The 19,889-nt window shown below is 38.5% G+C and overlaps 1 protein-coding gene and 1 pseudogene across 5 annotated transcripts in view; one reads left to right on the plus strand and one right to left on the minus strand.

The window, feature by feature from the left end:
* Nucleotides 1-4,771: 4,771 nt before the first annotated feature.
* Nucleotides 4,772-6,685, minus strand: LOC149750447 (uncharacterized; annotated as a pseudogene).
* A 204-nt stretch (nt 6,686-6,889) lies between these two features.
* Nucleotides 6,890-19,889, plus strand: part of LOC149750448 (uncharacterized) — an 88,076-nt gene continuing 75,076 nt past the window's right edge. For 2 of the 5 annotated variants that reach the window (XM_089919687.1, XM_089919625.1), the window contains exons 1-2: nt 6,890-7,250; nt 17,454-17,611. In XM_089919687.1, coding sequence (XP_089775813.1) covers nt 17,566-17,611 — 46 coding nt within the window. In that variant the 5' untranslated portion in view covers nt 6,890-7,250; nt 17,454-17,565. The remainder of the gene's footprint in view (nt 7,251-17,453; nt 17,612-19,889) is intronic. The other 3 variants (XM_089919775.1, XM_089919576.1, XR_016394765.1) reach the window with 2 other exon arrangements.

Consider the following 19,889-nt stretch of genomic DNA (forward strand, 5'->3'; position numbering starts at 1 on the left):
CAGGAATCAAACCCAGGCCCTCAGCAGTGAAAGCACAGAGTCCTAACCACTGGACCACCAGGAAATTCCCTGACCTCATTTTAAAGCTCAGCTAAAATGTCATTAACCTCTCTTTCTTTAGGTTGACCTGACTTAGTCCGTCTCATCCCACTGTTAATTGTTCTGTGATGTGTTCTCTTATCCCTTTATATATGTTTCTATTATTGCATTTATTTGTATTGGTGCTTATTTATGTTGGTATCCTAATAGAATAGAACATCTTGAAGGCAGGCACTGGGTTGTACTCATATCTCTCTCTAGACCTTTGTATAGAGAGTCAACAAGTGTTTATGGAATTAAGTTGAAATGAATGTTAAAATGTGAACTGTATGATCTGAGGTATAAAACGTTTTAGCAGGGAAGACAATAGGACTAGGCAAACATGCAAATAAGTTTTATGAAACCCTGACTGGAGATTTCAGAAAAAGAGTTTATGATAACCCATGATTAAGGAGGAAGTACATAAAGAATAACAAAAGTTGGGGACTTTGCCTTTTTCTTCATTCTTTATCAGTTTTCCCTTATGAATCATCTAAAGAAGCTTTTGCTCATTAGCAAGAGTTCTAGGTATCCTGTAACTCTGATGTCATGTAAATTCAGATATTTAGAAGCAGGCATCTAGAAGGAAGTAACTTTTCGTTAGAGAAGAAATAGAATGAGAACCTTCTGTAGGCATGTGTGACGTGTTTAGTAAATTGTCATTCTCTGACTTGTACACTCAAGGCTCACAATAGCACTTTGAATGGAGCAAGATAAAGTTAAGGAGTTTAAACTAGACACCAAAGTCCAATCATTTTCTGAATCTTTTATACTTTGATATAGAGCAAAGGAAGGGAACTCATTTTTGGCAATCACAGACATTAAAGGAAAATCAAGGCAGCCTTACACTGTTAAAAAAATCCATCTGATTTGAGATTCATGCCAGTATACAGGGGTTTCATGGCTCAATGTAACCTTAGTCCAACTTACCAACTCTTAGTACAAATTGTACTTCTATATTTTTATTTTTGATTTTGTGGCATATTTATATTTTTTAGGCTCTTTAGACATAAAATTTCATAGTGTTCAAATTTTTTAAGAAAAAATTCTGAGAAATTAACCCAAGGCAAGAATCTAAATATTTAATATAATTAATGTGGATAACAATGTATTAAAAAGGCAGTTTGTTGTCACATATTTGTCAAACAGAAATACAAGCATATGTAGAGAAGATACTATTTTAATTAATTTTGTGCCTTGAACACCTATTAGCCTCAATACATTATTTTTTCGGTAATAGCTAATAATTTTTTTATACAAGTGAGCACACATCTAAATAAGAAACAGAAAATATTTATACCACAGAGAGAATATGCTTTTTAATAGGAATTTAAAACTGAAGTTTTAACTGAAATCCCCCAATACAAAAAAGTATGAAATTTCAAGTTAGGTAACTATCATGAAGGAAATAATTCAAAGCCTATTCTGTAACTCAAATGCTCTTATTCACTTTAAGAATATAAAATAGTTGAGACAGAGGAGATTTGTGTAGGGATTTTACTGGGGAAAGTTGAGCTCACCAACTCCAGTGGGGAGGGCATGGAGGATGCTTCTTCAGCTCATGCCAGGGGGCTTCCATGGGCTTCCGTGGGATCATGTGAGAGCTTGGGATGTGTTTGTTCCCTGCAATGAAGGGATTCTGTAGAAACTGGGAAGCAGGTTGCCCAACTGTTTCTGTGGCAGAATCAAGAGGGAGAGAATGGCCTACAGGGCAAAGGATGTGTGAGTGTTTCCCAAGGACCAGGTGAAGTCCCATGGGAGAGAAGGAGCTGGCTGGAGCCATCTTGAGTCCTGCCTAGGAGACCTTCTGCCAGAGGGTGAAAGGACTCTGGTAGGGAGGATACAACAGGGCTGAGGGAACAGGAGCTGATTAGGAGTGGGCAGCTAAAAGGAAAGGTGCATTACCCACATTGTAGGGGTTGCAATTAGAGAAGCCCAGAAGCAGCTCTCCAAAGAGACCCTGGAGAGCCAACCTTAAACACATATCAGTAGCTTCATGGGCCAGTGACCTGTGCAGACCTGTGCACAGAGACCTGTACTCTGTTTAATCCTCTGCTTTGCTGTCTTGAAATTCTTAATTATTTTGCAACAAGGGACCCAGCATTTCCGTTTTGCACTGGGTCCTGTAAATCCTATGGGGGGTTCTGTGTGTCAGGCCAAGAGAGTGCAAAACTGGATAACAACATTACCAGCTAGATAAGAACTGTTTTGTCCTTCATCCAGAGACTGACTTGTGAGGGGTAAGAGGAAAACGAGATGGAGAAATAGGGAAGCTGAGTTTGCCTGTTTTCCCCATACAGGCTTTCAGCCTAAAGAAGGCTTGAATTCTAAATCAAATTCAGTGTTTTGTTTAAAATCTAATTTCTGATTGAGATAGTGTTTGCAACTGAAAGTGGCCATAGTTCTATCTAGGAATTAAAGGTCGACAGAAAAATTCTGATACTGAATTTCCTCTTACCATAAAAAGCAAACTAGTATTATTTAATGAAATATTACAAATTCAACAGTTGAAGGACTTTGTAGTGGGTTAAAAAAAAGTCAGGTGTAGATCTGAAGCTTTCCAGTTGACTCAGAAAGTATTTTAGTACTTTATTACTTCTTCACTAGTAGAAGAAGTTGCGTTTTAAAATTGATGGGGAAACTTTCTGGAACAGAGCTGTATTTACATGATATAACTGAGGAAGGAGTTGAGGTAATTACCTAGGTGAGGGTTGGAAATTTACTGTCATTATTTCACTGCTAGCTGTTGTATTAAGAAGTTGAGTCCTCACAGAGCAGGTTCTGAAACAGGAAATGCACACCACCTCAGGAAGTTAAAATTATATCCTAAAATGAGGCTCTGGGATTAAAATATGTAGGTATTAGTATTATTGCATACCTCTATTTACCCGCAGTCCGAATAATAATATGTATGCTTGTTGCTTTGGAATCAGAACATGAATTCTAGGTCAATTCTCCACGAGCAGTTATTTAATTGTGGTAACTTTCTGTGACCCAAGTGTTCTGAAATACTAAATATAATGTCCAGAGATTGCTTAAGTTGCTAACAGACTTAGCCATCTAAGAGAGAACATGACAATATGAATGAAAAACTTTTCATTCACACTCTAGTAACACAGCAGGAAAACAAGTCTGCCAATATAAAACAAGAGGGAGGTTTCCAGAGAGCTTTAAGTATCCCCTTTGCACATGGCAACAGATTAGTGACATACCTGTTCTTCAGGTATTCTCATGTTACTAATGCAGACCTATACCTTAAGAAAGATAGCTGTAAAAAAGAGAAAAGACAGTATTGCAACTTACTCTTCTGCTACTTATACCTGGACTTAAACTATGTTCTTTTGGAAATTGCTCTATTAATCATCTAGAATATTCATTAATTACAGCTATAGACTTAGCATGGTTATTTCAGAAACCAACTGTGGCAGAGACTGCTGGCTGTTCATCAAACTAATTTCTTTTTCTTCCTGGGCTAGACTCCATTTCATGGGTTGCCTTGTAGTTTGATGGCTTGGGAGTGTTCTAGCCAGTGGAATGGGAATGGAAGTGATGTGCACAAAACCTTCCTTGAGTGATCTTCCATGTTTTGCCCCTTTCTGCCAGCTTGATGTTGTGATTATGTATTGAATGCGTCAGAACTCTAACATGGAAGAAACTTTATTCTTATAAATGCCTAGAGGAGACTTGCCTGCCATTCTGAACTTTACATGGATGAGAAATACACTTCTATTGCTGTGTGCCAGGATAGATTTTTGTATTTATTTGTTGTACCAGCTAGTGTTAACAAATATATTCATGTTTATGGTAAAGGAATTTTAGCTTGCTAATCGCTCACTATGTTTTAGATACTATCTAATATTTCATCACATTTAATTCTCATAATAAGCTGTTGAAGTAGTTGTAACCATCGTTGCACAAATGAGGAAATTAAAGCTTAGAAAAGTTAAGAAACTTGCCTGAGACCTCAATTCTGCAGAGGGAGGATTTGAACTCAGATCTCCAAGTCTCCAAAGTGTGTTCATGATCTTTCCAATAAGCCATCCCAAGAGGAGAGTACAGTATAAACTGCACATAGGACACAAAGAGTTATTTGCCCATTCATTCATTAATTTATCCAACAAACACATTTTGTGCATACTTTGTGTCGTGTTCTGTTCTGGACACTGGAGACAAGATACCCTTGTTATAAAGGCAGAGAGGCAGTACTTAATTTTTGTTACCTGATGTCCTGAAATTCTAAATGTGCCTTCTAGTTTAAGTTACTCCCAAGAAATGGTGGAAGTACTAACAAATAGCTCTCAGTATCTAATTTACTCATTGGTAGTCAAGAAGAGTGAATACTTTTCTTAAGCTGCATAAGTAACTACTACTGAGAGATATTAGCCTTAAGAATTTCTGGCTTAATAAAGAATGAGGGCTTTGTCTCCAAAATTTAGGAGGGACATTCCCATGGATGAACATGCTCTTGCTGCCTATATTATTGGAAAGTGATGACAACGAAGAGATCTCTAGCATACACTGTGTATGAAGTACCATCATATCACAATTGGCAGATTCTCCAAAATTCATGATGGCACAGTCTAAGAGAAAGAACAATGGTACTTAAGTAAATAATAGTTCTATAATAAATAATTGTATAATAAAAACTGATATGCTTTTATTACAGAAATTGATGAAACTACTAGAGTAGAAGTACAAAACACAGAAGAAATAGAAGTTTACAACTTTTCAAATACATGAAGCCCAGAGTATATAATCCATTGTAGTTTATACAATATTTACTTTTAGGGTTTAATCCAGTTAAGATTTAATACAATCTGATGAGATGGAGAAATATTTTGAGGCAGTATGGCTCATAAGACAAATTTGGTTCTCACAAATATGTTGATGTTAAAATTGGAAACAAATGAAAATTGCAGTTGATAAGAGATATCTGGTAATTCAGAATATAACCACTCTCAGAGTTAAGTATTTAAAAGAGCTTTTGAGACACTCTTTTTAGCGCTGGTGTCATAGTGACTATTTTCTTAAAAATAAAAAGTTGGTTGGGTTATTATAGAATAAAAATCTGACCAATTTTTGTTACTCCCAAGCAAGAAATCTGTAACGGAATCACTTTGCCAATAGGGACTGTTAGAGGTCTGATAATTATGGTAATAAATTATATTTTATACACAGATAAACTAAATAGAATTAGGAGACAGTGTATATTTATTAATCAGTTCATGACGCGCTGGGAAATACGGAAGACGGAGAAAAGCAGCAATTGAGGACTTTTATTCTCGGGTGGATTGTATATATCAAAATGGCAAATTTTGTTCTGAAATGGTCAGAGAAGTGCTTCCCTTACAAATGGAGAAAATCGACTTAAAAAGCACTTCCTTTTTTTATTAGGTTTCATATCCCTGTCCACAGATCCCAATAGATATGCATTTCATAAAAGGTGTGGACATAGATGTATAAATACAACTCCCTATATAAATACCAGGGAGATAGTGTAAAAGAATGACTACCATCCCAATGTTGTCAGGACATGGTAAGAGTAGGAAGTGCGCGTCAGAAGGAATCACTCTTCTAAAGAAAGAAGCTAAAAGCACTAACAAGAATCTTGCATTGGGAGAAATAACAGGTACACCATCAAGGTTAGAGCTACGTGGCGAAATAATACGGTTTTTTCAAAGTGTTCCAGAAGCAACAATACATGGTGTCAGAAGAAGTAAACTTCTTCTATAACTTTATGGAGTATGATGTATAGTTAAAAAAAAAATTGGCCATTTTGAAAAAAAAACAGTGTTTCCATTGCAAATATCCTCAGAAGCCATGAACTTCAAAAGAAAGAAATGCTATCTATCTTTTTTGTAGTGAGTGCAATACATCATGGCTTCCCCAAAGTCAATGAAAACTACTGTCTCTAAAAAGTGTGAAATTTTAAGGTTGAATTACGATGCTAATGCAAGCCGTACACTATGTGTGGTGATTGCTTACAGGAAGCCCAGGGAGGATGGCTCTTCCGAGAGAGGTGCTCTAGACTGGACGATAAGGTCTCCTAGGAGTCAGGAACGGTGTCAGACTCTGGACTGACCTCTGAGGTGCAGAGGGGTGGGGTCGGTTCCCGCCCGGCTCCAAGCTTTCCGGGGCGCGCCCCCACAGGGCACCGCCCATCTCTGGGGCCTCAGGTCCGGGCACCTCACGCGCCCGGCCTGACCTGCTTGGAGCTGCGGCGGGCGGGAGGGAAAGCCCCGGGCCTGGCTGCGCGCGGAAGGCAGAAGAGCCTCCCCTGCCGGGCCTCGGGTGCCCGCAGCGCGCCACGAGGGCGCGGGGAAAACCCACAACTTCCCGCCCAGGAACGACGCCCCGCTCCCGGCTTCGGCTGGGGGGGAGGGGGGGCGTGTTCTCGCGAGAGGAGAAGGGGCGCGGGCCGCCGCGGGCTTGGGGGCGCGGGGAAGCCCGCGGACGGGGGCCCGCGGGGAGGGGGCAGAGGCGGCGGGCCGGCTGGGGACGCGGGGAAACAGCTCCCGCCAGTCGCCGTGCGCCAGCCCCTGACGTCAGGAGTTTTCCTCAAAGTCAACAACAAGCCTGCGGCGGCGGCGGCGGTAGCGAGAGCTGATCAGCGGCGGCCCCATAGGGAGGAGGGGGCGGGGAGGCGGCGGCGGGCCCCCCAGCGGGGCGCAGCCCGAGAGGAGGCCGCAGACCCGCGACCCGCGCCAGGCCGCCAGGGCCCAGAGCCTCCACCCGCCGCCGCCTCGCCTCGCCGGCGCGACCCGGCCCCCGCCCGACCGGAGTTTTCTGGTGATGAATTGAATTTGTAGCCGAGATCCGATTCCCACGTAGAGTCTCCGCCCCCTCCCCCCGCCGCCTCCCTCCTCCCGCCGCCGCCGCCGCCGCCGCCGCCGCCGCTGCCGCCGCCGCCGCCGCCTCCGCCTCCGCCTCCTCCCGCTCCAGCTCCGCGGCCCGGCCGGCTCCCTCCCTCCCTCCCCTGCAGCCCGCCGCCTGCCCTCCCGCCGGCCACACCGGCTCCAGGGGGGCCAGAGGCTCTGCGGGGTGGGGGGAGGACAGGAGGGGAGGAGGAGGGAGGGGGACCCCCGAGTCGCCCCCTCTCCTCCCCCCGCCCCCCGGCTCCATCCTCCGCCGCCGCCCGAGCAGCTGCGGGGCCGCCGCCGCCGCCTTTGCAGGTAACAGCCACCGCCCCCCACTCTTGCCCTCTCTCCGCCGCGCCTGTTCTCCCTCCGGGCCCCCCTCGGGCGGGGGTGGCGGTGGGTGAATGAGGTGGGGGCGTCCGGCTTGTCACCGCGCTGGGGGCGTGGGCGGGGGCTGGGTCGCAGGGGGCTGGGGTTGGGATGCGGGTGCGGAGGCCGGGGATGCCCGGCGCGGACGGACCGCACCCCTCACTTTGCTGAGGGAAGCTGAGGCGGCGGTGCGTGGGGGCCGGGGAGGGTGTTCCTGGCCTAGCGATGCGGTCCGGGTCTGGGCCGCCCGGGCCCGGCGCCTCTGGTCTCTGCGCCACTCTCGATACAGCCCGCTCACCCTCCTCGCCGGCCGGCGGCTAGGGGAGGGGGCCCGCTCGGCCTGAGGTGGCGGCGGGGTTATGTAACGCGGGGAGCGCCTGTGTCAGGGCGTTTGGGTGGGGGAGGGGGCTGTGTGCGCGTGGGTGGGGGAAGGCAGGGATGCGACGGCTCCCCGGGGTCTTGTTCTCCACACCGCCCCCCCCCCCCCACTCCGCCGCCGGCGCACAGGAAGAGACGGCCCTGGTCGGGTGGGGGTGTGTGGGAGGTGGGGAACGTGCTTGTCTGTGTTTTTAATAGTAGTGGGGTTTTGATCCGCTCCGGAGTTGTGTGCTAAGAATAGAAATGTACGGAAGATGCTGGCTTTGGCGGATCCAGTGATGCTGTCGCTGCTGGCGGCGGCGGCGGCGGCGGCGGTGGCGGCGGCGGCGGCGGCGGCGGCTCTGGCTGCAAGTAAACAAACCAGCCTCTTCCTCGTCCACCTTCTCCTGCGCATCGGTCTGCATCAGCCATGATGCTAGTGGGGCCCTTCTGAGCCCAAAGTTGAAGCGGAGCTGGTTGCTGTGTTCACCCTGACTCCTAGGCGGGGTCACCCCTTGTTTGGGATTTCCCGGGAATCTACAGTTAGGCTAGATTGAATTTCTTTGGGGCCCTGTTTTCAATACCGGTATTTACTGTTTATTTTCTGAAAGCAGAGGAAATGTTTACCCATAAGTCAAGGCTGACATACTCACGTTTCTTCCATCAAAATAATGTTATGAAAATAAAACCAACACGTTTCACCAGTGTGGTAATTGGTTGAAAGCCCAGTAGTTTGTAATGGATAACGTTTCCAAGTAGAAATTCAACAGTGAAACCCAGGTATCTATATTAATTACTGGTGTCAGTAAAATGTTCACACTTTTTTAGTTCATCATGAAGCTAAAGAATGTGGAATAGTGACTTTTTTTGTAGTTAATGCATTGGCAACTGCCTCAAATCATCAATTTAGATATATGTTCCATCTTTGGTAAAGCATGGTCATGTAATATCTTTTAGTGGACTGTAAATCATTAGACAACTATTGGGCTTTTTGATGGAAAGTCACTAAATTAGGTTATGCATTGTTGGAAAATAGTTGAAAAAGCCAAAGGAGGAAGAATTCCATAAAGATGGTTTAGGAAACTGTCTTCAGAACTTGTCATGGCGAAATATGTGTAAATGAATAGGAATATTACAGGAGGTGGTTGTCTAAAACGTGAAAACATCTTTTATTGGAGTATCTACTTATTAGTATTACTAGCTTTAAGGTATATGACAGGATGCACAATTATTTGCAAGATAGAAGTCAGGACTGTAGATTTTTTTTCCTTTGCCGATACATAGTCTTGACTTTGAAAGTTCACCAATGAGATTGCATCTGAAGACCTGTTTTTTGTTTTTCTCACTAGGGTTTATCCCAATATCTTTGACTGGTTTGAGCTTTTAATTTTAAAGTAAGGGAAGTGCATGTACCACACGAATGAGGCAACATTGGAAGTTAGGTGAATGTAAAGTTTTAGTTTTATGTTTGTACCATGTGTTTGCAGTAGGTAGTATGTTTTCTTAGAGTGTTTGAAAAATAATGTCTAAAGTAATTCTGCAAAAAATTTTTTGAAACTATTATTTGTATTCATTTTGTCTCCTACTTTTAGCCGTTCTGTAATGATTACTTTAGTGAATTGTTTTCCAACTTAAAATTAATTTTTACTTTGACTCTTAGTTTAAGTTGTGTATGTCAGAGTATTGCTTTGGATGTTTTTGTTTATGTAACTTAAATGTCTGTAAAATATTTTAAATAAGATTTCATTCATTCATTCAACAAATATTAGAGTGTGAACTGTGTGGTAGGGACTGATTTGATTAAAAACTTCTACTATTTACATTTCATCCAGAAGATCACCACTATTAGACAGTGAATTTGTTTTCATAATCACTGCAAATCTAAACATGTTTTCGTTAAACATATGGGACACATGTACTTAGCATAGAGTCTTGTGCAAAGTAAGGATTTAAGGTTTTTTAAACTCTAGCTTTCTATTTAAACATGAGACATTCTTACAAAAAATTCGATGGAAATTTTCAACTACTTAGTTTTCTTTAAAAGGAGGAACTGGTTTTACAAATTAATTTTGTGGAAGTTTAGAATTTACTTAAACTTTGCCTATTTTTATGAAAAGATGGCTATACTTTCTTTTGTTGTTATATCTTTTAGTACTATAATTCACCCTTGGGAAGATAAGGCAATTGTTAATGATGTGTTAATTGGATTTTTAACATGATTTGATAGGATCTAGTCTTTATAGTGTGATTAAGTTTCAAGCACTAAAAAATATTTAACATAAAAATATATGACTAACATAAGATGCAAGACAGAAAAAGAAATCATTTCATTTTGACCAAATCAGTCTTGTAATTTGACTTGCATTTTTAAAGTTAATATAAATCGATGCACATGATTAATTTTTGTAGATTTGTGTTAGAGTATTTAAATTATTTAAAATTTCTCTTTTACTCCAGGTTTCAGAGTGCGCATCAGAATTCTAAATGTTCCTTTCGTACACCATGTACTTTTCTGTAGTTGCCTGAATCATCTGAATCGTCTGATGTTAACTTACATGTTTTACCATGGTCTTTTATGTATGATAGAGCTACATTCAATTTAGAGTTAATGCTAGCCAGTGCCTGATGAGCGCTTGCATGTGCCAGGTACTGTTATATGTGCTTAACGTGTATAAATGCATTTAATCTTCACAATAGCCTGTTACACTTTTGAAAGTGATTTTCACAGGAGAAAATACTTTTTCTGGCATTGTAAAAATTTGTTTCATTTTAACTTTAGTAATTTTGAAACACTTTTTCTTTCAGTGTTTGTCCTAACCTGTTTGTACCTATTATTAGAATTCACAATGACAATGCTAAATTTCAATAAACTTGTATAGTATAATTTCCACAGAAATCAAGATAATATAGTAAAACATATTGACTGATCCGTAACTTTTTTTAAATTTCATTTCTTTCAAATGCTGAATTAAATGCCACAGATGTTTACGTGTTTTATTGTAGCACCATAGTCTTTGAACATGTTAGATGTAAACATTTCCTTTGCCAGGAAATCTCCAAATGGTAGTCGATAGGTAAATTAGTGTATGCTTCTTGACCTGTAGATTTGGTTTTTAGTTCTTTTCAGTACTCTGTTTATATTTATTTGTCACCAATTACAGATATTTCACACTTTTAAGTGGGTATATTTTGCTAATATTCAGAGGGAAAAGTAAAAAAAAATTATTGGAAGAAATCACTGGGAGATTTTCAAATGAGAATTTTTCTTCTCTATGTTAATTGAAAAAGCCTCTGACTATATTTGGGAGTCTAGGGGATGAGAGGGGGAGGAAGATGGTATTTTTGCCAGTAGTGGAATTTAGTCCAAATTTTGTCTGAGTGGAATTGATGTTTGAATGTTTTATCTTCTCAACTATATATTAACCTTTTGAGGACAGGAACTGTGTATAATCAGGATACTGTCACCTAAGATGCCATCTATAAGTGAAATAGATAACTCAGTAGCTTTAAACTTGAAGAACCATAAATAAGAGCTATTTAGAGTTCATCTAATGCTATACTTTTATTTTTATGGCTAAGGAAACTGAGGCAGAGAGAATTAAAGGGCCTTATACAGCATTACTCTGGGCCGGGCAGAGTTGGGAATAGGGACCCAAGTTTCTTGTCCTGTCCTGTGCTCTTTCTAATGCACCATTGTAATGAACTTTGTTACAGGATTCCATACCTACTGGTTAACTTTCAGTTTAATCAGGAGTAAAATCTGTCAGGCTGATTAATGACATTTGTGTGTGTGTGGATTCTTTTTGTTTTATAATCAGGGAGGTCCCTGAGTCAGATTTTAGAAGGATTTTACAGGTGTATTGGAAAAATATGGCCAACTGTGCAACTAAGATTGTTTTAGTAGCAACCCTCAACCTGTCCGTGTGTTGTTACATAAGTGCCTTCAAATAGAGACAAGCCACATTTTACATGAGAAATGTAGGGGTGAATTTGTCAGGAGCTTGTTCAGTGGTTTAGGTGAGCCAGAAGAATCCAATAAGCATTTTCTTAGTTGTTTCAAATTAGAATATTAAATATATCACCCAGCATGAGTTGCTTTTTTTTTACTCGATTAATAATGGATGTGTTGGTTGAAATGGCATGTATATGCCCTAAACAGGGGTAGGGAAGAGGGGGGGAAATGCTTTATGGTTTTATATGCATATTTCAAAGTTTATAAAGCTGATTTTTAAGAATTGGCAATTTAGAATAACTGATATTTTGTGTGAAAGTTAGAAATCTTGCCTTTGCTTATTCAGGTATTTTCCCATAGTGTGAAACAGTGAAGATATCTATATGGAAAGAGTTGAAAGAAAATCCACAAAGTGTATTGTAGTATGAAGAGAGGAAAGGTATCCAAAGTATATAGTTTGTATGGTTCACTTCCCTATATGATATGTTTTTAGCAGGATAACTCTTAAAAGGACAGACTGGCTTAGAGTTATTTGAAGTGAAGATCAGGTTACCTTGAATTTCCCTTCCACTCCACTATTTTTCCTTTCCCTCAAATCCTTTTAAAAGTTTCATTAGCCTTATGCATTTATTATGGCATACATTAGCTTCACCTATTTCTTAAAATCAGTAAATATCATAGAATTACACCATGGTTACCCTTGACCATCCTTGTTTTTCAGAGTAGCAACTTTCTATTGTATTTGGATATCAGTTCATTAGTTTGGCTAGCGTACCTAAAGTATATAAAAAATGTGGGTGCAGAGCAAGTATATTCTACATAGTATTAATTATAGCCAAACGTAGTTTATAGAAGGTTGTATTATAGATTTGTATCATGGCTTTTAACTTAGAAATTAACATACAGGAAATTATTAACCTATGAATTTTGCTCTTTATAAAATAGAATTGCTTGGGGTGCTTTTTAACTTTATGTCAACTTAACTTTTAGTCTTCTATTATAATTTCGTTTGTGATGCAGTAGTTATATTTAATTTTTAATTTGTTTGAAAACATGCTTTACTGGACTTACTGAAATATAATTTGTTACAGAAAAAATGTTCAGAACTATTCACAAATGTTGTACATGTTTTTCAGAGCTCATATTGTGTTATTTTGTAGCAAGCATAACAAACTGATAGAAGAAGTAGTTACTTGTCACTAACTTGTTATGGTAACTGTGAGGAAATGTCATCATTATTGATTGGTTACGGTCTTCTTAGGTTCAAAATTGTAGATGTTATAGCTATTGCACAAATTTGTTTCAGAGTTAAATGAGAAAATATATGTGAAAGCACTTTGATAACAAATTATTATAGGTTTGGAAAAGATTTTTGAAATACTTAGTTTTGCTTGCCCCCGTATACTCAATTATAGTTCTTGTCACAGAGTAGATAATCAATACATCTTTATTGACTGAATGAACATATATGTGTGTATATATATACATATATATATATATAATGTTGCGCGAATGATATTTTAAACAGATGTTTGAAGAACTTTATTGCTTAAAATTGAATGGTTGGCTGCTGTAAGTAAACAGATATCTTTTAAAAATTCTTAAAAGTATCTTGAAGAAAATCTCCTATTCTTTCCCTTTTTCCTCCCATAATGGATAATTTTGGGCAGTGTTGATGCCTAATTTGTTTGGGAATTGAAACTTGACCATCTCAACAAAAAGAGTCGAGAAAAAAGTCGAGAAAAAAGGATAATTTTAATGTGTGTTAGGCCTTAAAATTAATAGGAAACATACTTTAATGAATAGGGAAGAATATTTATTTCAACTTTAATTATTTTTTTGTAGGTGCTTCCATAATGTTTAAGTTCAGGTTTGTTTTTACCCATGGCTTCATACCATTCTCTGTCGACTTACAGTATTAATTCGCTTCGTCTTTATTAGGTATCTAAAGCTGCATCTTTGTTCTTTCACTCATCCATTCATTCATTTATTCCATATTTGTTGAGCATCTCATGTGCCAGGCAGCATTAAATTGCTTTACTAAATAATAATGCTATTGAATGAGGTAAAAGATGTGAAAATGTTTTGTAAATTGTAAAATGACATTCAAATGTAATTATCATTATCAAATTCTCAATTTTGTATGAAAATACTTTTAGTGCAACTGCTTTGTGTGAATTATAAATTGAATCTACTAAGAATTTTGTATGAAATTTTTTATAAGAATGGGAAAAATTAGATTACCCAGCAATGAATGTTTAACGCAATAGGTTTAAAAGAAAAATATACCAAATTTTCTTTCTTACAGCTCATTGGATAGAACACATTTCTAAAGAAGTTAGGACTGTAGGACTCTACCTTAGGAAGCAGATTACATGCCTGAAGTACAGCCCATCATTTGGCAGATTAGTGTTTTTAGTAACATGGAAGACTGAGTGGGAGAGTGTATTTGACTTGGTGCAAGAGTGTTGCCACTGTAGGAAAAGTAGATCAAAGAATATAGTTTACTGCTTGAGAGTCGATAGCATTGGTTCTATACTAAAGACAGCGTTTATTTCTATCTTATTGATCATAACCCTAGAGTAGTATACCTTTGAACGTCTTTTAAATTGTGTTCAAATAGTGTATCATTTTAGCCAGAGGTGACCCAGAGCAATTTTAAAGCTGAAAATTATGAATATGGGTGGAATTTGGTAACATTTTAAGATGCAAAATGGATAAAGCCATCTTTGTAGTACCTGGTTCACTGGCCCTGTTGAAGATGATAAATTTTGTCCTGTTGATTTAATATACATTTAAAAAGTTTAAATGTTTAGGCACTGATAAACATCTTTATCTAAAAAACTAGTTTTTGGAAACAGTTTCTTTATAAAACAGAATTCATTGATTTTGGGTTGATCTGAATATTTCAATATATTGTTTTGTCCTGAAGAGGCAGTGCTAGTGGAAAGTGTGTACCTGTTTTTGTGGTCTTGATTCTCTTATAAAGTAGCTGTATGACGTTGGGCAAGTCACTTATCTGTCTTGATTTCTGTTTCCTCAATTGTAAAATGAGGGTCCCTTCTAGCTTTAAGATTCTTTCAGTGAAATGTCCACTTAAAAAAAAATAGAACCAATTTTGAAAATACTTTTGTTTTTCTAGTGTTTTATATAAGGGTATTATAATACAAATTATTTTAATAGGAAAATATTCTATATATGTTTATTGGATGTGTATTATTTTTTGTTTATTGCTAAGTGTTGGTCGCTGATCTCTTCCCTTTCCAATCCCAAGGATATTAAGATACGAATTTTCATTTACCCAGAGTATACAATTTTATAGTCAGAAACCAAGAATGGCTTAATAGATGTGAGGCCTCTTGCTGTAAGTACTACCAAAGAGAAGGTCTAAGTGCAGTTCTTTTAAAGACATCATTTTGCACTAGTGTCCCTAATATTTAACTCCCTTATACAGTTGACTCTTGACCAGTACTGGGGTGGGTTGCTTCCCTCACCCCAACCCCAGTGTCAAAGATCTGCCTACTGCTATCTCTGTCTCAAAAACAAAGGAATTGATATATGACTTATCCAAGGGCAGGAAGCTGAAACAGTGTGGATAAAATAAGGATTCAAACTTTAGTTCTTTTGATTCTACATACTGTGGTCTCTAATTGAACACAAACTTTTCCCCACACTTAGTTTAAAGGTCTGTAAAATGAAAATGCAGGTACTGTATTTATTGAAAAAAAATCCATGTATAAATGGACCTGCACAGTTCAAACCCATGTTGTTCAAGGGTTAATTGTAATTATTTATGTTGTATAAAGAGTTAACCCTTTCAGTTATCTAGCTTCATATTAAGTAGCCAGTTGACCATGTTGAGTTCTTCAGGAAGTTAGATAAATCACATTAAAATGATGTTTTGATTCTTTACTGAAAGCTTTTTTGTTTTTGTTTTTTGCCTGTTTTTAATGGTGAAATGGGTCTTGTCTTGAATTATGTGGCCATTTCCTATGGCTGTTTTTCACAGTGTGTTCCCCTGGATTTCAATACATGTTACTAAAGGAAAAAAAAAAACCCTGTGTGTTCAAGTAAGTTTAGGATTTGCTGAGATAAATAAGGTTATACATTATATATGTTGTACCTTTAATATGGTAATAGTGTTGTTTCAAGAGAAAGACATGGTTTATAGAATTTTGCAAACTTACTTGACCAAATAATTTTTTTTTTCTTTTTTTAACCCTCTTTTTCTTCTTCTTTTTCTGGAATTTCTCTTCGTATTCTGTCAAACATATTTTGGGAGAATACACCGAGATTCTAATATTCCTTTTGACTCTGAATGATTTTGAGGACAGTCTTGCTCCAGCCTGTAGTTGCTGCCCTCAGCCCCATGGCACATGAGTGGGGTGGTCTTCTATTCAGCCACGTAAACTTTGTCAGTCTTTTCTTAAGAGAATGGTAGTCTTAATTCCTGACTGCTAAATGATTAGGCTCTGTACTTAATTTGCGTTGGAAAAAGAACTGTAATTCATTTCAGCACTAGCAAGGAAGTCTAACCTTGAACTTATTCCTATGTACTATTTATTAAAACCATATTTGAGAAAATAGTATAGTTATATAGTCCATACATCCATTTTTCTGGTTATCTGAAATTTATGCCTGGGTTCCTGGGTCACGTTTTTTGGTCCCTTTCTGTGGAAATGCTTTAATTCAACTTTATCTTGGCACTTTCCTTTTTAGCTTGAGAGGGACAATAAGAAATAGCCAGTAAAGCTCATATATATTCCTGTATAGATGTGAGGATATTTTTGAGGGCTTTTGTTTATTACACTACAAGGTATCTTATGAAGACCTATGGGTTAAATTTCAGATTTTTGTCCTAGAACAAATTGTTTCCTTCTGAACAACTTCTTTTTTTCTTTTTTAAAATATTTATGGATACTGTAAATATTGAAACTGATTGTATTTCCTTATTTGTATTGCTTCCTGAAAGCTTCAAGTTAAATTTGTGGTCCATCTTTCACAAATATGTAGATTTTTACTCTGGCTTCTTTTTATCTTAAGTCAATAAGAATGCAGGCTCTGGAATCAGGTAGATTGGGTTCAGATCTTGGTGCCATCATTCATTAGCTGTGTTGAAATCAGGCAAGCCACTTAATCTCTGAGCCTCAGTTTTCCCATCTATGAAATGGAGTTAATTGTATAATAGATGTAAGCACCTGTAATAGTTCTTGACATGTCCTGAATACTCCATACTTTTTCCCACTTTCGTATTCCCTTTGTTTCACTCCATCTACTTTAAAAAATAATTGATTTTATATGATTTATAATATTTTATTTATTGTAATCTACCTAAAATATTTCTTGGAACAAGGCAGAGTAAGCATAGATAAATGTTGGTTACTTAGCACATTTTACATAAAATCCAGCAATTAAAAACATTCACAATTGCTTTGCCATACTATTTCTAAATTTACTGAGATTTTGAAACTAGACATACATGAAGATTTACTTTTAGTCCACCTCACTTTCATTCTCTTCCCTTTTCACCTCAAACACACATTACCAAGGAAATTTTCAGTATTATTTGTGTAGGTGTGACAGTGGTTTTCTTAAGACATTTTTTTGTTGCAACCTTGTAGGTTAAAAGTTTCACTGTCCTTTGAAGTTCTGTCACAAGACCAGGGAAGTGCATTCGTTATAAAACTACTTAATAAATAAGTTCCCCAGTTTGAAGAGCTAGACTTTTATGTGAGGTCAGGCCAGTTGAAGACATTTACAAAGAATTAGTTGTTTGTTATTGCTGTGTGAGTTGCAAGAATGGAAAAAAAAGAAATTCTTTCTTCAATACTTCCTTCCAGGCTGAGTCATCACTAGAGAGTGGGAAGGGCAGCAGCAGCAGAGAATCCAAACCCCAAAGCTGGTATCACAAAGTACCTTTTCTCCAAGTTGGGGGCTCAGAGGGGCGCCATCATGAGCGATGTTACCATTGTGAAAGAAGGTTGGGTTCAGAAGAGGGGTAAGTGTTCAACAAAACTGAAAATAATATGGTTGGTAAGTGTGCTAACACTAAGCGGTGTCCTGGAAGTTGATATTTTTTTCTGATGCTGTTAACAAAGTAAACTGTGACATACTATGTCCACTAAGATAGAAATGATATTTAACATATGTGTTAGGAATTTGCTTGTTATTTAGGAATTCTTTGTAATTCTTGATTTTGATCATTTATAATCAAGAAGGTTTGGCTTTCTGGTGTGTTGTGTGCATGGATGTTACAGAAAGTTCATGGTGTATTTTTCTGTATTGTTCACAGATTCTACAGTCCAGAGAGGTGTCTTTAGAATGATTTAATATCTAGAAAAGTATCTAACTTGTATGCATTTAAAGACATGTAAATATATAAATAAAGTATTCAGATATATTGAGCCAGTTTGGGCGGTGGCAGGGAAAGGGCTTAAAGTAGTAAAGAGGAAGGATTCACTCACAAACTCATGGATTCAGTAATCCCATAGTTAGATAAGTAAAGTCCTATAGTAAAAGACTGAATGAGGAAAGGGATTGTGTGTGTGTGTGTGTGTGTGTATGTATGTTTAATTTCATATTTTAATTTTTCATGATCTACTTTTATTATTCCTTGTTAATAATAAGAAATAATTATTACTTATTTCTTAAAGTTATATAGATAAATACTTTAGATAAATAATTCAAATGCATTATTATTTTTTAATACTAAAGGAACTCTTACAATGTAAAGCTTAGTTTATCCTCCATGAGATCATCTGCTAATGTAGTCAGTGTGTTTATTAGAAATCTAGACTAGAGTTTAGATTAGTTGCCAGGCAACTACTGTTTATCCACATGGCCAAATTCAGTAGGATGAAGATGGCTACATTCTCAGAGCTTTTAAGTTCTCATATATCTATTTTCTGGTTAAAAGTTACCTCTTAATAATTTAGTGATTTTTAATACTCTTTGAAGTTCTGTAGTTAATACTTAGGCTAAAAAGCTGTTGTCAATAGTTAAATATGATTATGTGTTAATGAGTTTTTAAAAATCGGCCTTATTGGGCTTCCCTGGTGGCGCAGTGGTTGAGAGTCCGCCTGCCGATGCAGGGGACACGGGTTCGTGCCCCGGTCAGGAAAGATCCCACATGCCGCGGAGTGGCTGGGCCTGTGAGCCATGGCCGCTGAGCCTGCGCGTCCGGAGCCTGTGCTCCGCAACGGGAGAGGCCACAGCAGTGAGAGGCCCGCGTACCGCAAAAAAAAAAAAAAAAAAAAAAAATTGGCCTTATTGAGTTGTAATTTACATACAATAAAATTCACCAATTTTAATCCACCAATTTTTACTTTGATGAATTTTGCTAAATTTATACGCTAGCGTAACAAACCCTAAAATCATGATATAGAACATTTCTATCATCCCAGCAAGTTCCCTCATTCCCCTGCACAGTCAGTCCTCTTCCCTGAACTCTGGCAACCACTGATTTGCTGTTACTATAATTCTGCTTTTCTGGAATTTCATATAAGTAGGATCATACAATATGTAGTCCTTTGTGTCTGGTTACTTTCACATGGCACAATACTTCAGAGATCCATCTATGTTGTTGTATATATCATTAGTTTGTTCCTTTTTCTTGTTGAGTGGTATTCCACTATCTGGACATACTACAATTTACCTGTTTACCAGTTGGTGGACACTTGGGTTGTTTCTAGTTTTTGGCTGTTATGAATAAAGCTGCTGTGATCATTTGAGTGCACGTCTTTGTGTGATGTGTTTTCATTTTTCTTGGGTATTAACCTAAATGAGATTACTGAGTCATATGGTAAGTGTATGTTTAACTCTATAAAAACTGCTAAACTGTTTTCCAAAGTGGCTACTCGTACTGTTAAGTTTAATTTTTCTCATGTTATTCTCATATTATAAATTTGGAAAGCATTTTCACATTTCAGGGCTGTATAAAAGTTATTTAAAAAATTTTTTAACTTGTCCATTACATTTATATTATTTTTCTTATTTTGTTGGGGGGGGCTGGCAAATAACTTAAACCTTTTGGAGTTTTACTTTCTTTCTTTCTTTCTTTCTTTCTTTCTTTCTTTATTTTTTTGCGGTACGCGGGCCTCTCACTGTTGTGGCCTCTCCCGTTGCTGAGCACAGACTCAGGACGTGCAGGCTCAGCAGCCATGGCTCACGGGCCCAGCCGCTCCGTGGCATGTGGGATCTTCCCGGACTGGGGTACGAACCCGTGTCCCCTGCATCGGCAGGTGGACTCTCAATCACTGCGCCACCAGGGAAGCCCG

This window comes from Delphinapterus leucas, chromosome 1 (genome assembly GCF_059928025.1).
Source record: "Delphinapterus leucas isolate spDelLeu-1000000601 "Yukka" chromosome 1, BTC_Dleu_Yukka2, whole genome shotgun sequence".
NCBI lineage: Eukaryota > Metazoa > Chordata > Mammalia > Artiodactyla > Monodontidae > Delphinapterus > Delphinapterus leucas.